Genomic DNA, 21,164 nt, shown 5'->3' with positions numbered 1-21,164 from the left:
ATTAACTTTTTCTGATGTACTTTTTCCTTTTTTCCCCAGTGGCTAGCTGGTACAAGGATCTGAACCCTTGAGCTTGGTGTTACAAGTCTGTGCTCTAACCAGCTGAGCTAGCTGGCCACCCCCTAGCTTAACTTTCAGGAGGAGAGAACAGAAATGTGGTCACTAGAGACAGGAAAGGGGGAGGGGATGGAGTTAGGGAGAAATTGATTAATGGACACAAGGAATGATTATATTTTGTAATGATGAACATCCTAATTATCCTGATTTGATCATCACACACTGGACACAGGTATATTCAACTCTGTACCCCATAAATATGTATAATCATTTATGCTTCAATAGAAAAAAGTATAAAATTCAAAAATTTTTTTTCTGATGACCTATTATGGTAAAGTTTCTTATTTCCCATGGATTCTGAGAAAATATTAACATCAATGAGCTCAATATTAATTTTACTATTTTATTGTAAAACAACTGTACTCTTATAACATAGAAAAATAATTCATTTATTGAAGAATGGATGAAATAAGTTAAAAAATAATAACTTAAATACGTAAGTGAAGAAATGTAGAAAGAAAGTTTCCAGTGAGAATTTACTTTCTAGGGGCTGGCCGTTTAGCTCAGTTGGTTAGAGCACAGCCTCGTAACTCCAAGATCATGGGTTCAGACCCCTATACTGGCCAACTGCCAAAAAAACCCTCAAAAAACCCCCCAAAATGTATCTACTTTCTCATATCCAGGTAGGCAAAATATCCTATTCTGTCCTTTCTTCATCACCATTGTAATCTGGGTATTTTGTTTATCCCAACAATGGATGTTTATTATCGAACACCTATAATATGTAACATGCTGTGTTTGACATAAATGTCTATACTATAATGAGATGTGGTTTGTGTTCTGGGAGCATTAAAAACTATATTAGTTCTCTTTGAGGTTGTATGGACTTAACATCTTGCTAAAGGAACTGCCATTTGTACAGGCCCTTTATAAAAATGGATAGTATCGCCCCAAGTAGAGATGGTGAGGGAAGGCATTACAGAAACCTAGTACAGCACAGCATGAAAATCCAGTTTGTTTCTAGAGTGCGTATATAGAATGGATCTCCTCTCTTTTGACAGACATCTCCTCCATCATGTCACTAAGTTCTTTGTAAAGCACAAACTTCACCATATTTCTCTCTTACGTTAAAAGAAAAATTACCTCCCATTAAAGAGAGCATAAAATCCACAGTTTCAGGACTGCAACCAAGATAATATGATTATTTCTGAAAGTTTAGAAAATTCTTGCTCATATTAAACAAAAACGTGCCTCCATGTCACTTCTAAAACGTCCTACTTCTGTTGCATATATTAATATGGTGATCGTCATATAATCATCATCATCATCACCAGTCATCATGATTCTTATTATGATCGTCATCCTTATCAATCAATAACTATAATTAAAGGGTCATACTCTGTGCCAGGCATTGTAACTGGATTCTTACATAAATTATACCATTTAATCTTCACCCTAATCTTCCAAGTTGGCTGTTACACATTTTAACGAATGAGAAATTGACATATAGAGTTATTAAACAGTTGACTTGAGCCAAATCATTACTAACTTAGGAAGCAAATATTTCAACTTAGAATTGCTTGACTCCAAAATCACCATAACTATGACCTCTAAGAAATGATCGTGGAAAGAACATTGAAACTGGAGATAGAAACCTTAGGCTAAATTTAACTTTTGCCTTAAAAGGCTATATGTCCTTTCTGGGTGCTTGTCAGAGTTCTGTCCAATTTGATAAGCAATTTAATAACAAATGAAAATGTCTTTTGGAGTCTTTTTTCTCTCCCCCTCATTTTTTCCCCCTGCTCCTTGAAGTCTTTTCTCTTCCAAGATAAGCATCTCAGATTAGTCCAGTCTTTCCTCCTGGAACATTTTTGTTTGTAGATTTTACTATCATACCAGGTAAGAAGGAGCTGGGGCTGTTACTTTCTTTGATCCTGACATTTTGCTTAGATGACATAAGAGTTTTCATTGAGGTCACTGTTAACCATGTCACATGGTTGGCTCAAATAATCTTGCAGTCAAATGAACCCATCACCCTGAATCACCTGGAGAAAATCAGGGGGAGAGGGGCAAAAATGGATTATTTGATGAATAAGGCCCTCACAGTCAAACTGAATTTCCAGGGGCTGTTTGTACCCACAAGATATTTGTTATGCAACAGGCTCCTGTTTATGGTTACCTTCATTTCTGATGTATTTACATATCACACTGTCATCTAATTTAACATTTTATGTGAACCTTTTAAAAATTGTAATTTCTTGTTGATTGCTAATAATAAATGTGTGATTTTTATTTACTTTTATTCTAACTGTTACCAAAGACAGCAAACTAACTTTTACCAAATATGTGAAGAGAAGTATTAGGATGGTGGCCACTTCAGACCCCTAAGCTCCTTTAGTATGGATCACTCTATGAAAGAGAATTTAGGACACTTTCAAGACCAAACGCAGTACTAGTCATCATTGTGACAGTTCATACAGGCCAGAGTGGTTGCAGAAGCAGTTGTCAAGATAATGTTTCTGAACTATGCAAGTTCTTTTTAGATTTCAGTTGACATCAGTGCATTGGCCTCAGGGGTTATTCTCAGAGGGGGAAATGTATAAAAGAGAGACAGAGAAATATATAAGAGGGAAGTATTGCAGAGAAACAAAAATTAAAAAGGAAGAATAATGATAGGGGAAGAAAATCATGAAATAGTTTCTTATGATAAACTAATGCTCTTATGTGCCTTTCATATTTGGAGGCTGATAGAGATTATGATTTGCAACATATTTAGATAATTATAACCTGTTTCTTTGGACAATTTTTAATATATAACCAAAAATTGAGAGACCTGAGATCAAGTGTTCTCATCTAAGTTTATTAGCAAAACATATTCTCATAAACCATGAAATTTGAGCCCAGTGATCATACTGTGATAGTATTCGTAATTCCCAAATATTACAAGCCAAGAATTTGCCTTCCATACTTTAAGTCACCTTGAAAAACACGATGCTTCTGTTAAATAGTCACCCAAGTTACCAACATTTTATATCAGTAAAAAAAATTGTCAGCCTACTCTGGTCATGTATTATTATTTAATATGTAGTGATCTTAGGTGAAAAATATAGTAATTTAGATTTAAATGCCCTGCAGCTGAAGAAACTAACTTCTAAGACTTTAGTGTTATAATTGATATTCAAGAAATATGAACAAAGAAAATGAATAACTTGGCTTTTATAAATTTCTATAGCTCTTTTTTGTTATCCCCGTTCTTCTGAAATTAATATTAATATAAACTTTATTAATGGCATTTACATCATTTATACAGACCAAACACTCTGTTGAATTATATAACCCCATTTGACCAGAGCATTTCAAGTAGACAATTTTGCTAGCAAAAATTCTAAGCTAAGCTTTCCCTGAAAGTAAGTATAAAATTTACTTGAAATGAAAGGCTATGCTTTATTGTCTAAACAAAATGGTAATATAGTACTTCACAAAGTTTAACAGTCTGTATACAGAAGCCAGGTCATATATTTGACTCTATTGTAAATGGGGGTACTGAGAAAGGAAATGCCAGTGTGCTTCATCCACCCACCACTGGGAACACCAACAGTGGAGCAGGTTGGATTTGTTACCCATGGCAGAAAGGAAGAACACACACCCTGGGGAACTGCGGGGTGGGTCAGAAAGAGGGTGTGGGAAAGAACCTGATATGGGACTTGGGCATCGGTGAGGTAATTTCAGGGAGAGTCTGAGGAAGTAGAGGTTTGCTTTGGATTGGGTTGACAGAAATTGGGTGGCATTCTATTACTGGATATCTCAGTAGATCTTATCCATAGGGAGAACAGTCTAGAGTGAAGATGAAGCTGTAATTAGTAAAGAAGCAGTCATTCATTTAGGGACAGAGGGGGCTATATGGTATTTTGTAGTTTTTACAGTGACTTTATCTGAAGTGAATATGCTGTGAGATTGTTAATCTCCAATAGGAGAACAACATGATTTAGCTGTAATCCAGAGAATTATAAAATTATATTGACACCAAGTTGTGGAGTCAGATTAGTTCCGAGTGTCAAGACTGCTCTTTCTTTTCTTTCCTTCCTTCTGTCTTTCCTTCCTTGCTTGCTTGCTTCCTTCCTTCCATCCTCTGGGAAGAAGATCCTCTAGCCTGGTACTCTTTGGGGTTGGGGTTACAACTGTTAAGAACTGGCTGAAGATCAATACAGGCGGTAGGTCTCTGCTGCCACCACCTCATGAGGAGCTTTTTCTATGACCTTCACCAGTTAGTTGTAGAGCTAGAATTTTTACCCATGTCTGTATTACTCCCAAACTTTCTGCTATGCCATGCTGCCTCAAAAGCCAGCATGGTAACAAAAACAGGCACTTATGGGGTGAGCTTCAAGAAAGCAATGGTCTAGCATATAGAACATCATAATCAAGACGAGAGGAGAAGCTGGCATAGAATACAGCGATCTCAGTGTCTCCTTTAGATTCCCGATGCGTGTGCTTCCACCTGTACTCCCTGGCCTGAGGACATCTATCATGCCCTTTGTTTTACAGTATCAAGTAGGCAGGATTAGATGGTATGGCTTTATTCACAAAACCTGAGGCAAAATTGCATGGAAGATGATAAGTTTTTGTCATTCCATTTACTTTTCTAAATTTCACTCTTAATCCAATCCCCTCAAGCTGCTCCGTGGATATCTAAACACTCTGCCTAGGCATTGCTCCCAGGGCTCTGCTTTCCCCAAAATGACCTATGGTCTTAAATAACTCTTTTTCCTTTATATTTTCCTTTGGAGTAGAGATGAGAGGAAGGCTCGTTCTCATTAGTGAGAGTCTAGTACTACTTGGCATTACTGTCATTGCTTAGGAATGACTGAGGACATGCTCTCAGGGTGCATTTGCAATATAAAAAGAAAGTTGATCAATCCAAATAATTAATTTGTGGGAAAATTGGAAACTTGTTTGCAGGTCACATTCCGAGTGTAATCTGACTTCCTTAGTAACTATCTCATAGTTACTATCTCATTTCCTTAGCCACTTATGCAAGAGAACATAGGCTACTAGATTGGAATAATACTGATGGCAAATTGTCATCTCCCCTGCCTTAGAATGTGAAATATCCTAAAGAATAAGCAGTTGACTTTTAGGGACAAACATAGTTATATCTAAGGCTGAAACTTATAAATAATAATCAGGTTTGGAAAATGGTGGGAGTGGGAACGTTTGTAAAAGGCACATTTGCCACCTATGCATTTTGCAAGAACTCTGCTCTACCCAGATAGAGGATTCTCTTGCATACTTCCTTTTAGGGATTTTTAACTCTACTCGCTGCTTTTTCAACTGTCTAAATCCTTTTATCTTTATAGCACATATGGCCTCCCACCCCGAAACTGGCAAACACAGTTCTGATCTAATTTAATACTTAAATTAGAGTACATTTTAAATATCATATCACTAAGACCATGAGCAACTATGCTAATGTCTAAAGTAGCTCAGCACTGTTCAAAACACATTACAGTTGCCAACACCGTAAAATCCCATTTACTTTTGCTTAAAAGTGTTTGATATTGAATTTGCTTTCCCCTGGACTATAATTAACAACATTCTGAACTGCTTACAAGATTCAATTGACTGGCAATATTAATCACACATTCACAGAGAAACTGGCCATTACATTTTATTTTTTTTCCCTTCTTATGTGTTCTTGGCATCTCATCAGTGATGAAAACTAAGGCGATGGCCCTTTTCACTATGCTCCATGGACATTTATTTTCTTGGTATGTTTAGTCTATAAAGATTTTGTTCATTGCTATTGGATCTCAATTCTAAAGTTCTATAGTCATGGAATAAAACCAAGAAACAGTATTTCTTGTCAAGAGGAACAGTTTATTCCAGATAATTAAATCCAGGAATGCTCAAAGAAAACACAGCAAGAAGCATAAATTAGGTTCTATCAAGGGATGTAGGTCGTTCCTCATGAATGGATACTGACAAAACAATTTTGTAGGAAGCTTTGAAAAGTCATTAATAGTTTTGAAAGTTTTGAAAACTAGCACATTTTGTAGAGGAAAGCAACAAGGTTTAGTTCTGTGTTTAAAAATGTACTTCAGATATTCACAGATGCTTCATTTATATACAGTCATGCATTGCATAATGACGCCTTGGTCAAGACGGAACACATACAATGGTAGGCCCGTAATATTGTGATGGAGTTGGAAGTGTGTAGTAGGCTCTACCATCTACGTTTGCATAAATTCAGTCTCCAATGTTCACACAACAACAGTGTCGTCTAACAGCCCATTACTCAGAACATATCTCTGCTGTTAAGAAACGCATAACTGTATCTGGCAGTACCTTTGAAATTTTGTCTAAGATGCTAAGATTTCTGTGTATGTACTACTATGAATGCTAGGGGATGTTTATTTTTGCATTTGCACAAATGACATTTAGAGAAAGAGAGAATAAAATGTAAGTATTGAAATAGAATAAATGTAGAAAAACAGAGATCGTCCCACTGATTGTAGAACAGCTCTATTATTCATAAATATCATATAGAACTGTATTGTGTTCATAGCCTCTTAGAGTTAGACTCTAAGCTCCAGGAAGACAGAGACACTTTCCGTCTTACTCACTGATTTTACCTTTTTGCTTAGAATTGGAACATAACAGACGATTAATGTTTGCTAGATAAAACAATGAACAATAATAATTTAGGTTGGAATTCCTGACTAGTTTTGCAGAGCAGATTCTACTTGCACTTGAAAATTAATAAAAAAAAAAAAATTAGAAAATTGAGGCATAGAAAAATGGTTAAGAGAATGGACTCCCGAAGCAGGTTTGTTGGTTTTGAGTCTAGCCTCTGATAGTCCCTGGATATGAGACCAAATCCCTTAACCTTTCCTCATCTGTAAAGTGAGCTAAAGGATGATATCCATATCATAGGGTAAGGTAATTACAATATTTAAAGAGTGACTGGTATGTAGTAAGCACTATATTAGAAATTGGGGTGGCTGTAATTATTATTATCCCATAATACTTTAAGACCTGGACTTTGCTTAGCTATTAAGGACTCATGCAATTATTCTAATGTGTTGGTTTTTCTAGAAGCCCTATTGCAACCTAGTTTATAGACTTCTCTGTAATTTCTTGCACCTCTATGTCTTTTACTTGCTACTGCTTCTGAATGGAATCTCACGGCTTGCCAGTTTTTAAGCCACAGCTCTTTGGCTTGTACCCTGACCCTGGTCATATACAGCAAAGACACGTTTAACACTTTGTGTGTAAAACTCCTATAGACTGTAAATTACATGAGGACAAGAGACTATGTCTATGTGTTGTTATCTCTCAGTAGTCAAAGGCTCCCATGGTGCCTGGTGCACAAAGGTGTGAAATACACCTTTGTTAAGTTAAAGGCCACCCGCCCTTACCCCCTTTCTCCTTCTCCCCAGGTCACTCTCTCCTCACCTCAGTTCTTCCCTTCCTCCTTTCCTCCCTTTTTCCTTCCTTCCGTCTTTTTTCTCTCTTCCTTCTATAGACTCACCTATAGTTATTAAGTGCAATAAATAATGAAACTAAATATTTAAAATATACTTGAATGGTTACTAGTATTAATCTCTCATTCCATAATATTCAAAACTTATTAAAGTGCAAATGAGGAGCACAGAGCACTAATAAAACCAAATATTGTATGAAGAAAGCTGAATTGTATGTTCTATAACTTTGATGTGTGAAACTACTTTTCCTTAAAACGTAAAACACATATAATATTGAAATTGCTTTTCTGTATACAAGATTATTCTAAAGGGAACCTTGTTCTCTTAAAAATGTTCTGGTGATTTGAGCTGCAAGAGGCAATTAGATAAGAACATCTTGTGTATTTCTTTATGAATTTTACTTCTACACTCTTATTTGGACTATAGCATTTTTTTTCTTTTAAAAAAATGGGATAACAGTAGTGCAAAATAGTAGGCAATGCAGGAACAATTGCATCTAAAGAATTGTGAAAAAATGTGTGTGTGTGTGTAGGATGATTATCCTTTCAAAACTGATATTTTCAAATCATAAAATAAATTAAATACTGGAGAAGTATCATTACTTAAGATGCATGTATTACGTAGTGTCCCACTTACTATTAAAAGAAGTGAAAGACTTCTGGTGAATTTCACCTGTATGAATTTTTCTTGTTTCTTTTGATGTCAATCGATATATTTTGATATATTTTAATGTGATTTTTGAAATATTAACTCAATTCCATGCATAGTTATACACATAAGAGTCAGATTTTCAGATTTTCACTTCAGTCTTTTATGTGTGGACTTGATATAATTGTGTTAAATTTATATTTATTGGAATGTTTCTGAAAGAAGGTAAAAATAGCAAGCTAAGTTATTAAAAGGAATATATAAAATTTAAAACATTTCTAATCTTTTTTGCTGGTATCTGAAGTCAATTCTTTTCTGATTTCCTAATTCTATTTTGTTTATAAAGTTGGCTAATGCAAAAAATAAAGTCTCACAGTAGAGCATCAGCCTAATAAATTAGTGGACAGCAAGGAAAATAAGCTTTAAAAATAAGTTTTTACTGTTTTAAAATTTTGTTTATTCTGTAGATTGTTTATTGTTGTAGAGGCTATTAGTGGACAAATAGGGTACACTTTTTATATTGGTTTCTATCGTGTATAGTTTAAAGTTGTATTAAGTTTTCTACTGTGTGCAGTTTATTATAATTAAACCTATAAAATGCACAACACTGTACAATATTACCTGTTATAAAATTTTAATGTGATTCATTTGTAAAAATTTAAATAGACTTTATTTGTTAGAGAAGTTTTAGGTTCACAGCAATACTGAGCAGCAGGTACAGAGATTTCCCTAATCCACCCTGTCCTCACACACACACGGCCTCTGCCATTATCAACATGCCCCAGCAGAGTGGTACATTCGTTAAAATTGATGAACCTACACTGATAGAATATTACCCAAAGTTCATGGCTTACGTTAGGGTTCACTCTGACATTGTACATTCTATGGGTTTGGACAAAGTTGTAGTGACATGTATCTACCATTACTGTGTGATACAAAATAGTTTCCCTGCCCTGAAAATTCTCTGTGCTCCACCTATTCATCCCTCCCTACCGTCAACCCCTGTAAACAACTCATTGAATGAACTGATATGTATCATAAATCACACGCAAATTAGCAGTAACATATTGTTATTCATTTTATCTGCCTTCTTTAGCATAAGCACAAACAAATTTCAATATAATTTTCCTAACTATCAAATTAGCTAAAATATTCTCAGCTTTTGGGAGATGTAACATTTTATTATGAGCTGGAGTACAGCATCTTGTCACATGCACCGCAAACTTAGATGCATGAAGTTGAGAGGACACGTCTCTGACGACATTTGTCTGTATCATATAGATAAATGTTGCTCAAAGTGGTGCGCAGATTGTTGCTGTTCCACAACCTTTGTGAGACGGGCATAGAAATTGAGAGTCCACCTTGGAAAAACCTCCATCACAATAATTGCGCTGAAAAATTTTATGTTGGCTAACTGTAACAGCAATGGATTTGAGTTTGTATGTTTTTGTTTTAATTTAATTTTTTTATTAATTAATTTTACAGTGTTTTACAAAAAGTTTTTTCTGCAATTGAATTGGGAAAATAAAACTGGCTCGTCAGGACAAATAGCTTTTGAAGCACTGCCCCATGGTGTGGGCATATACGGTGAAGTTTACTGAGTCGTGAAATGAAAAGACATGAGTGAAGCATGAAATCCCTTTCCTTAAAAGTCTTGACAATAGAAGAATGAAGTATTCTTGTGTCAAATGAGGAAAAGAGTTTCCAGCACCTCCTATGTGGTAGCTAACGTCTAAGATTGCCACCAGCGGTTCTCACATTCCTGGCAATCAGGCTTTTGTGCTCAATGTTTGGCAGAATCTGGTGACTCACTTCTAACAGAAGAGTGCAATAGTGATAGGATGTCTTTCTGAGATTAGCTTTATAAAAGACCATACTGTACAGCACCCATCCTCTCCCACCCTCTTGGAGCTTTCACACTAAGGGAAGCCGTGATGTGAGAGCTGCTCTGTGGAGATGCCCACGTGACAAGGAATGGGAATTGAGCTGGTGAGAAAATGAAGCCCCCAGTCCGAAAGTTAGCAGGGAACAAAATCCTGCCAAAAAATACGTGAAAGGCTGGAAGACGATCCTCTCTGGCCTAGACTTCAGAAGGAAATGCAGCTCTGTGGACACCTTACCTTCAGCCTCATGAGAGACTTGGAGGCAGCAGTTCTCAGCTAAGCGTGGCCAGATCTTTGATTCTCAGAAACTGTAGGATAAATGTCTGTTGTTGTAAGCCACTAAATGTTGGCGTAATTTACTATGTCACTATAGACGACAAATATGCCCTCCCTAAGAATGGGGGGTGTCTCAGCTACTACCAGAGCAGAAAGAACTGAATGGATTCCCATCGGCTGTTTTTAGCTACTATCCTCTATATAATCCTTTACCAATTATATACAATATATATATTTGTATATTGTAACTCTCTTTTTTTGCTTTCTGGTATACTGAAATATCTTTAAAGAGTAGTGTATTGATTATTTGGAAGTATTATTATTTCAGGGGTTTGAAAAATCTGAAATCTAAACTTACATAGCAGGACAAACCCCAAGATATACATATTACACTAAATTTTTGAATTGAGCAAAGAGTCATTTTAGAGAATTTTCTGTCTATATAGTGCTGAAGAGGAAGGAAAATATAATAATCACAAAGCAAAGCTTCTAGGACAAAAGAATCACACCTTTGTTCAGAGAGTTTGCGAACCTATGAGCTATGAATGTCTCACTATTACTAAAGATAATAGGAAGTATGTACCAGAATCTCCATGTATACATGCAGAAACCAAATAATAATAATAAAAAAAAGTAAATTAAAAATTTTGTCTTAAAAACAAAAATCAGAACTCAGTGTGAAGAAGACAGCTTTCAGTTTGCGTCTAAAAATAGATTTTAAAAAAGGAATTCACAGGTATTAATCACTATAAAGGACTCAGGGGTGAATAATTAGAGATCACATATATATACATCATCCCTACTGCCCAGCCAGGAAAGGATCTAAAAGAGTTTATTTTTGGTGCTAGAGGGGGGAAAATAAGCACTGAAATACGTCCTTGATTCAATAATGAAACTAATGCACTTTGTTTTGTAAGATAGCACATTCTAAAAAATGTAAATATTGTTATACTTTCATTTATGCTGACTAACTTTTTTTGTTTTACATAGTATTGAGTTTATTATTTGATAGCACTGTATTTTAATTGACTGTATATGCTAATGATTTAATCAGACCGATATTATTCATTTCACATTTATATATTATATAGATTTGTTTTTATTTACATTTGATGATATGATTAAACATTCTTGTATTTGAACTACATTCAATGTTTAGTTACACAGAGGTTTTAAAAATTATGAATACTAAGAAAATATTGTTATAAATACCAAAAGAATATAAAATAAATATGAAATATTGGTATTGTTATTTTGTTCCAATAACTAAACAATAGCTAAAGTTTTGATTTACTGATTTGAGAAGTGTTCTAGGATTAGAAGTACATTTATAATACCTAGAGGCACTTTATCTTAATTTAACCTTTGATTTTCATTTTAAATTGAGGGTCATGAAAATGCAGAATACACATTTGAACCTGTGCCTAAAACATTTTTGATATAATATATCATAAAGATTTTCAGATTCAAATTCTTTCTTGGTTCCAGATTATACATCATGATTTCTTATTCTAAAAATATGGTAGATTGTGTTAAAAGCTAGATGATATATTGATGATCAGAAAAATGAAATAAAATAATTGGAAAATTTATAGGACTTAAGATTTGGGGATTGCATCATGAAAATTCAGGACACTAAACACGTTTTGTTGTCCCGCAGAAGATCTGTTTTCCTATGCGGAAATAGAGAGGCGTTCCATTAAATATGAGGGCATGTCAAAAAGTTTATGGAAAGATTTGTATTATCTTCTAATTCTATTTTTCCACAAATTTTTGAAGTACTCTCGTATTGTTTATCACTTTTTAAAAGCCTTCTTTATGGGGGTCAGTACAGTATAAGATAGTGTAGTACAGGGGTCCTTTTCAGTAAAAAAAGATAATAAATATTTCAAGCTTTGCAGGCCTTGTGGTCTTGGTCATAACTACTCAGCTCTGCTGTGGTAAGCACCAAAGTAGACGTGACAATATGTAAAATAATGGATGTGGCTGTGTTCTAGTAAAACTTTAGTTACAGTATACCTTTGGTATACTGGAATGGTTAGGCATGCAGGCCCTGGGCTGCACTTCTGGGGTTCAAATCCCATCTGTACTTCTAGCTAGTTGTGTAAACTTTAACAGATTATTTAATCTCTCTCTGTTTCTCTTTCACCTCTGTAAAATCGGAATGACATTAGAATCACTTATCTCTTGGAGATATTGGGAGGAAAGCTCTTGGAACAGTTTACTGTAAAGGGTTAGTGAACAATATAACTTCAAGCCACTGTTTTTCTCAATTTCTTTCCATGTGTTAGTGTCCTGATTGTTACAGTGAAGATTCCCAATATATAAATGTCCTTATTTTATTTATTGAGGCAAGATAATTTTTGTGCTTTTCTCTGTTGGAAATGGATGGATCATAAATTTTGTATATCAATGTAAAAGCAAACCATACAAATTCTCTGTACATTCAGAGGGATTCTAACCTCAATTTATGGAGATTTTCAGAGACAATTGAGGAATTATCCCAATGGCACTGTCCTTTTTGAACAATCTATTTTATTTATGTGTTTAATCTGTGGTGCGTCAGGAAGGATAAAATGCTCTCTAAAAAATAAAGGGCTCAGCAAAGTGTTATAAATGAATTCTTTCAGGATTCTAGGACACCACTTGGAAAGATGAGTGCTACTTGGGTAATGAATGTGACACTTGGGTGCCTGAAACAGATAGTTTGTCTCATATAGATAATTCCTTTACACCCAGGCAAAGCTTTACTTACTGTATCTTGTCACCAAATCACATATTAAGTAGTTCCACACAGGAGAGTTTCCTCTTTTGTGAAATTTATTGGCGTAACTATTATGCTGGCCATTATTTCCATAATAGGGTGAGAGGTGAAATGAGTCTCTCATGATACACGACATATTTCCAAAAAACAAACAGACTTCCATTGCTATTTTTTTAGCTTTAAAACTAGCAGTGTTTCACTATTTAGCTGAGCTATTGAAATACAGTAAGCAATAAGAGTTAATTTTAGTAAGGGAATTCTAAAGCTTTGTATAAGACAGTTTGGGGAATAATAATCACAAAATACAGAAATCCTAGGAAATTTGCCTCCCAACCCCTCAGCATAGATTCACACAATCATCATCACATTAGTTTTACTTCTGTGTACATATAAAATTATGAATGAAGTGTTTGTCAATAAGTGAAGTAATCGTTTGTTATACTTTGCTTTGATTCCAGAGATTTGAATAAAAATATATAATGGTTGCAAAAAATTAAAAATCCGGGGTATTTCTGGGTTTTTAAAAATATTTTCCACAAAGATAAAAATTTTACTGATTTACTTGCTCCTTGGTAATAAATAGGATCTTTTAGTGTAGTACCTCTGGCCCATTTTTTTCTTCCCTGAAGAAAATTAGGGGCTGGAAACACTCTCCCTAATTTTTGATGTGTTTGTGACTGTATCCTATTTGGGTGGAATTTGAGAACAGAACCCCTTTTGTCTCTTACTAGATTGGGGAAAAATAAATTGGGCCGTGAAAGTGTTTTTTCTGAAGAAAGACTTAACCAAATAGAGACCAGTGGGAAGGCAAGATTGGGAAGTCAGGCAGGTAAGGAGGTCTGGATTCAGGATTCTTGATGGGTAGTAGGGGATGAATGAAAAGTCCAGGAAGAGAAACTGTCCGTAGAGAAAGAGGACAGTCCCTGAGAAATAGGGATAGAGTACAGATTGACATTCATACACCGAGCCATATTGCTGGATGATTTCTCAAGATTTGTTTATTTGCTTGTGCTTTTATTGGTGGCTGGCCAGTGCAGGAATCGGAACCTGTTACCTTGGTGTTGTAATGTGGTACTCTAACCAACAGAGCTAACCAGCCAGCCCGATTTCTCATGATTTGTTCCGAGGTTCCTCTACAAATTCATGTAAGTATGTTCATGCATCAGATACACAGTAGGGGACTGACATTGTAAGGATTTACCTGATGGATCTCAACTTTATTCCGTGAACAAGGGGCAGTTTGGAGGTTCTGTATCTGTGTATCTGAAGACATGATGTTATAAAAGACATATTCAACCAGATTTGAAAATCCTGTATAAATATATTTTTATCTTCACCACTGATTAATTGAATGCCTTGGGGATTTTCTGTTACAAACCAGCCCAAAACATAGTGGCTTAAAACCACAGTTTGTTATTATCTCTCATGATTCCTTGTTCTGACTATGCTGGTTGGGTATTTCTCACTTTAAGCCTCTAAAAGTGATTGCAGTAAAATAGGTGCTGGATTTTGAGTCACTTGAAAGTTCAAAATGGCTCTCTCATATAGCTAACAGTAGATATTGGATGTCATCTGGAAGCTCAGCAAGAGATGTGGACTAACGGCTTCTCCATGTGTCTTGGACTTTTCTCATGGTAGAAGAATGAAAGGCTTTTGCAAAACTAGTCTTAGAAGTTTCTGAATGTGATTGTGCAACGTATTTTTGCTCAAGCGAGCCATGAAACTGTATTGTATTCAAAAAGAGAAGAGTGCGAATTCGTCTTTTGTTATGAGTAGCAGGATGAATACACAGTGATATGAGCAATTGATGGAGGCCACCTTTGGGCAGTTTCTACTCCTATAGTATAGGAACTTCAGTTTCTTTATCTCTAAAGTTAGCGAGGACTAGATAATGTTTCAAAGACCCTGGAAAAGTAGATTTTTAGATTTCCATACCCTATATATATGAGCATGTTTACAAGTTACCTTCCCAGTGAAGACTTCTCATGTGCAACATTACAGATTGGTTCACGTTCTTTCCTTGATCCTGTCATGCTATGAATAGGTTTCTCTTCACATAGTTCATTCTGAGTACCTCTGGCTTTCACATTAGATCCTGAGCTCCCCCACGTCAAAGGCTGGGTATCATCCAATTTTCTTTCTTTCTTTTTTTTTTTTAGCATCTACTGAAAGCACAATAAATGTTTATTGGAATAGTTGAAAACAAATGAAATCATGAGTCTTTGATATGACACTGGAAAATTAATAAACTCATATTTTTTGTACATTCAGAAGACAGAGGTCAGCAGTCACAATGGAATTACCAAGGAGCTGCTTCCCCACAGTCTATTCCATATGTCATAAAATTCCCCCAACATACACCATGTAGTTTATTCAAAATTTCTCTTTTCATATGATATCAGTTTAATAAAGATATTCAAGTATAGCATCATAATGATTGGTAACAATTATTTGAATGTTTCCTGGTTATAATAATAGGTACCAATTTTTAAGTGCTTATCATGAGCTAGAAACTGTCCTAATACTTAACATACATTATCTAGTTTAATCCTTACACGGCTTAATAACATTGTTATTATTCTCAATTTTCAGAAAAGAAAAGTAAAGGTCAGAGTCAAAATGTTGAAGTAAGTGGTAGATGTAGGGTTTAAAAGCAGACTTTTCTCTTTCTAAAACTGTTTTGTCCCTGATGTCTTATTATACCTTCCTCTTTGTTTTTTTCCATATTTTTTCCATTTGACTACATTAATTGAAATTGTTAAACTAGAATTTGAAAATTTGTTCCAAAATAAGTTCATTTAAAAAAATATATAATTAGAGTATGCCTCCAAAAGTACTTTCCTCTGCATCTCATTTTATAAATGTGTAATACTTTTTCTATAGTTTAAAAGTATTTTATATCAATTACCTAATATAAATTGCAAAATGCTTATGGGAATATAGGAAAAAGTTGTGTCTGGTAGACTTCAATAGTATCTCTATTTATTATTATTTAAAGGTGTGATGGTTTGTTGACAATTTCTCTTCAAATGTACACTTCAGTAAGATTTTGTTGCCCGTACAGCTCTTCATAACCACAAGAATAGCTCAAATTGCTTAATACCAGTTAAAGTAATGCCTGAGTTTCCCTTTTCCTCTTCATCTGCAGACACTTATGGAGATCTTGTGCATCAAGACTCTCTCATTCCCGGTTGATTGTGTGTCAGACCTATGAGGATGCTTAAGCAATCCCTGACCTCTTTTTATGCCAGTCCATATTATTCCTTCAGACAGTGGGGGAATTTATAAGTACAGATCTTGTAGCAGTGTAGACACTAATGAACCAGGCGGTTGGTCTTTGGATATAAACTCATCCTTCCTCCGCACTTATCTGGACAAACTCACGTTGTAATCAGTTACTGTAAGAGAAAACTAGTTTCTCTGTTCTGGGTATGGTGTTTATTCCTACTGATCACCTTCCTTAACTTATAGTTATGGTTTGTATTTAGAAGAAAATAGAAATTTAGTCAGATATTTATGTATGTTATTTATTATAGCAAAAATATTATAAACAATATGAAAGCACAGACATATGAGGGCATAACTAATGATTATAAATCTACACAAAAAGGTATGTAGCTATTACATATTTTGAAAAAAAGTTCATGCAATTGAAAATTTTATACGAAAAACGTGGATATAGAATTGAAAGTATAATATTCTCTCAGTATTATTAAACATTTGTGGGAGAAATCTGTTACTAGTTGCAGTCCCTTGTTGTCAGATATTTTGATTAATTGTCTTTCTGCGTTTCTCACTAACTTTGTATTAGTGGTCCTCAAATGTATTATTCTCCCAGAGGGCATTTGGCAATATGTAGTGACATTTCTGTTTGTCACAACTTGGGGGAGAATCTCTACTGGCATCTATCTCATGAGTGGATGCTGCAAAACAGCCTGCAATGCACAGGACAGTCCCTCCTCCCTGCCCCCAACACAACAAAGAGTTATGTGGCCCAAAATATTAATAATGCCAAAGTTGAGAAACTGTGCTGTACATTAAATATGTTTAAATTATAAAAAAATAGGTTATTAAAATCACAAGGAAAAAGACAGTTTAAATAATGTGATACACAAAGAAAAATTTTCATGCAGACTATATTATGTGAAAAACTAGTAACTTATTTATTTAAGTATAAGAAATTGGAAAAGCTGTGATATTAAGTTCTTATAGTACCTGTCATTCACTAGTGCAGGTTTTCAAACATGAGTCGCAGAGTTCAACTTCACTTGTTCAAACACTCAGGTTTGGTTTCAGTTGCCTAAACCCGAATTTCTCCAGTTGGTGGCATTTCTTACAATTGTTTTCTAAATCCCTGGTTGGCTTAATTAAGTTCTAAATTGAAGCTTGAGAACAACCTATATCCACACAAAGCTTTTTAAAACCAAACAAATTGTGCCTGAATGAACATTTATGCAAAGATACTTTTATTTCTCATCTTGGCAAAATTCCCAAAATGTAATGAGGTGAAACCGTTTTCAAAAAAAAAAAAAAAAAAAAAAGACCCAGTGATGACAGAACACAAAGAATACATATAAAAAGTGTAAAAATAAAAGAATACACATAAAATGTGTAAAAATAGCCCTAGTAGGCTAACACTTTGGTTTTCTATACTATATCAGATCACTGTAATAGCCACACTTTGAGATTGCCCTTGACATAACCAAAACAACCAGGCTCATGTTTTTCATTGCAGTTATAGATTTTTATATAACTATGGTCTCAAACTAACTGAAGTTGACCATGGTATTATGAAGGGAGTTAATTAAATGTGGGTGAGGTTAGATTTTACCATCATGTTCTTTCTAAATATATCTTCATCTAATTCTTGCTAAGCTATACAGATGTGCAGTATTTCAAACACTGTGTGTTGCATTAAATACATCATCTGACTTCAGTGCAAACAATGTTAGTTCTATAGTTATTCCACCTTCTAGGGCTCTGTGATATTTATATGAATGGAGTCACTATTGTCATGGAAACTTGCCTACATCTTCTCAGGTGGTGCCACTGGTGGCTCTACCACATAAGAGTAGTATCAGTTGATAGCAGAAACACTTCCCTGCTCGCATCAACTACAGTTATAAATGTAGGCTTTTAAAACACTTACTGCATCTAACATTTCACATTTGGAGGAGGGGACAGTATAGACATCAGTTTCAAAATGTTATGGGGATCCATAGCTGTTTTTAAGAAAATGGAAAAACACTAGTGTTTTGTCAGCACTAAGAAGAGCTTGACCAATGGTGTTGCCCAAAGACACTAACAGAGATGAACTTGATCCTTCTGAGTGGCTATTAAGCTTTTTTACCTCCTTTATGCTAGATATTATGCTAGCATTTTACATATTTTATAGCTAATCTCTGCTGTGCCCTTCTCAGATAGGTAGGTATTATATTTCCAGCATTAGTCAAAAGGATCTGAAGTCTAGGTCATCACTTTTTCTAAAGTGATACAGACTTAAAATTCAAGTTTTCTCATGTCCAAATCCATCATTCATGTGCTCATGTGTAGCTTTTGTTATGCTTCAGGAGAGACTTAAACATATACCTGCCCAACCCCTCTCCATCCTTGGAGTGATTATTAATTACCATCCCCAGACAGTGAGATGTCACTTAAAAAACTAAAGATGTTAAACGAGTGTGTTATGATCTTCAGCTCAGGTTTTGAGACTGTGATTGGAGTAATTTAATATGAAAACTTAGTTTTCCAAGAATTGTACTATTAAGAAGATATTTTAAAAAGAGACTAAACAATCAATGTTTATTTAATTATCCAGTGGCATTATCCTTTCTTAATCTAATCCTATATATTTTAGTGCAGAACCTGTTAGTGTGGATTGCAGTAATTTGCCTCCCTCTTACAATAATCCTATCTGTACATACATATAAGACTAACAGAGGTGTCTTCTGTGGTTGACCTTTTCCTGTTTTTCATCTTTTTCTTTCATTTGAAGTTGGTGGGGTGGGAGTACAGATGGTGGTGAATGGTTAGTCACAATAAGGAAAAACTTTTTAAACTTAATTTAAAGCTATTTCATAAATAAATTAGAGAATTGTGTTTATTTTTATAATTAAACTGTGTGCTATATTTTCCTGTTTATACATTGGAGAGGACTAGTGAAGAGGTTAGGAGGAAGATTTGAAGGGTTTCTGCTTGGCCTTTTTGGATTCTCTATGTCCTGTCACTTTCCAACTAACTGACTAGGGTGTGTCCAAGAGTATCGATCTGGAAATGCGACAGCTTCACCAAGATGTACTATGCTATCTTACGGCAGCTTACTCTAGTGAAAAGAGTGTATTAATTTGAACTGTGGAATCTTTTTTTATTTACAGTAAAAAAATGATATGGATCGGATACTTTTATAAGGCTTTTAGAGTGGTAAAAACAGTAGATAAAATAGACAGTCCAATTGGCTCTGCTTTTGTTTTACTTTTCAGTATATATTGCCTCAGTTTTGTGTTGTACAGTCATATTTAATAAATATATAGTAAATATATTGTATTGATTTTTTTCCATATTAAAGATTTATACTTTAGGCAGGATTTAATTAGGTGTGCTTTTTTTTTAAGCTCCCAATTGCGTTTTGATGAATTCCTTAAGATATTCAATTAACATGTGAATGATTTATGTGTAGTTATATTCTATGGGCTATTGCAGAATCACTTGGTGTTTTCCATGTTATATTAATGATCACATTTACTATTGTACTAGTGAAAAATGAAGTTGTATAATTGAAACTGGTAAAGTACTTTATAGCTTATTAGTTTAGGGTAATTAACTGCATGTTATATTGTACAATGAATTGCAATGGGAATAATTGCTTTAAAATATTTAGGAGAAGTGGTAAGCAAAAATAGTTAAATTGTTATAATAACTGTTGACTTACAATAAAAGTGAAAAAGTGTATTGAAAATTGTTTCTATAACTTGTAAACAATGTGTTCCCTTTTGGTAACTATTCTTTTTCTCTTGTTCCTTTCTTTTTTATCTTTTATTTATTTATTTATTTATTTTTATAATTTGCTGCTTGCCATTGCAGGAAGTAGAGGTTTGTATACAGCTTCTGTGTTTCATATTTTATTTTAGATTTTATATGAATCCTTACATTTTAATTACTCATAGACACTCAATTCACATTATTTTCCCCCTTAGGATGATTATTTCCGCACTTGGAGTCCAGGAAAATCCTTCAATCAGGGTAAGAATCTAATTATTTTAAAATAAAAAACTTTATATGTTTATACTTTAAAAATGATATTTATTATCTGGTAAGACTTTAAAATCCTAAATAGGAGAATTTACATGAATGGAAAAATTCATGCAATAATTACTTTCATTTCAGCATAAAATAGAAATAAGCTAATTAGGTATCATGATTATTTCAGAATGTCTTATTTTTAGATACATGTTTCAGAATACTGATTTGGGCTTCTGAATTTAACTGTGTCCATTTTTCGTAGTTGATACAAGTCACTTTATCCGTCTTTCAAGTGCATTTACTGGGGAATAGATTTATTTGTGCAAAATTTCAAAACAAATGGCTTTGCTGCCTTTTTTCCTATTAGTAAAAGCTTTCATTTAAAATGGAGATTAGTAATTAGACTTAGCTGGGGTCTTAGTAAGACCCAAAAGGAAAAGCCTTATACAAAATGAAGATCCCCCCTGCCCCCCGTCCGTACAGCTTGCTGTTCCAGTCAGCTGACCTTAAGAAGGAAAAACAGGAAGTATGGATGAGGATGGAAATACTCCTACCAGTGCAGTCAGAATGGGAATATCAAACTCAGTGTAATCACATTTATATAAATAACTAATGAGATTTGCTTACCAAATTCCATGATATTAGAACCAGGGGATCTTGCTTTTAAAGTCTGAAATGAAAGAAATTTCTACATTACATAGACTAGAGTAAACTTGCAAAAGAAGATACTCCATGAAGTGGTACTGCTCAAAAATAGAATATCTTTTTAAGAATGATTAGGTAAATGATTGAATGATGGAGCCATAATATGTTATT

General features: G+C 34.5%; 1 protein-coding gene across 4 annotated transcripts in view; it reads left to right on the top strand.

The window, feature by feature from the left end:
• The window catches only part of SPOCK3 (SPARC (osteonectin), cwcv and kazal like domains proteoglycan 3), a 468,485-nt gene that overhangs the window by 155,770 nt on the left and 291,551 nt on the right, over window positions 1-21,164 (top strand). For 2 of the 4 annotated variants that reach the window (XM_063107912.1, XM_063107911.1), the window contains exon 2: window positions 20,303-20,348. The exons of 1 other annotated variant lie outside the window; for it this stretch is intronic. In XM_063107912.1, the coding sequence (XP_062963982.1) occupies window positions 20,303-20,348 (46 nt within the window). Of the gene's footprint in view, window positions 1-3,798; window positions 3,808-20,302; window positions 20,349-21,164 lie in introns of all 4 variants that reach the window. One more of the 4 variants, XM_063107909.1, reaches the window with a different exon arrangement.

This window comes from Cynocephalus volans, chromosome 9, assembly GCF_027409185.1.
Source record: "Cynocephalus volans isolate mCynVol1 chromosome 9, mCynVol1.pri, whole genome shotgun sequence".
Taxonomy (NCBI): Eukaryota; Metazoa; Chordata; class Mammalia; order Dermoptera; family Cynocephalidae; genus Cynocephalus; species Cynocephalus volans.
This window is presented reverse-complemented; position numbering and strand designations above follow the sequence as displayed.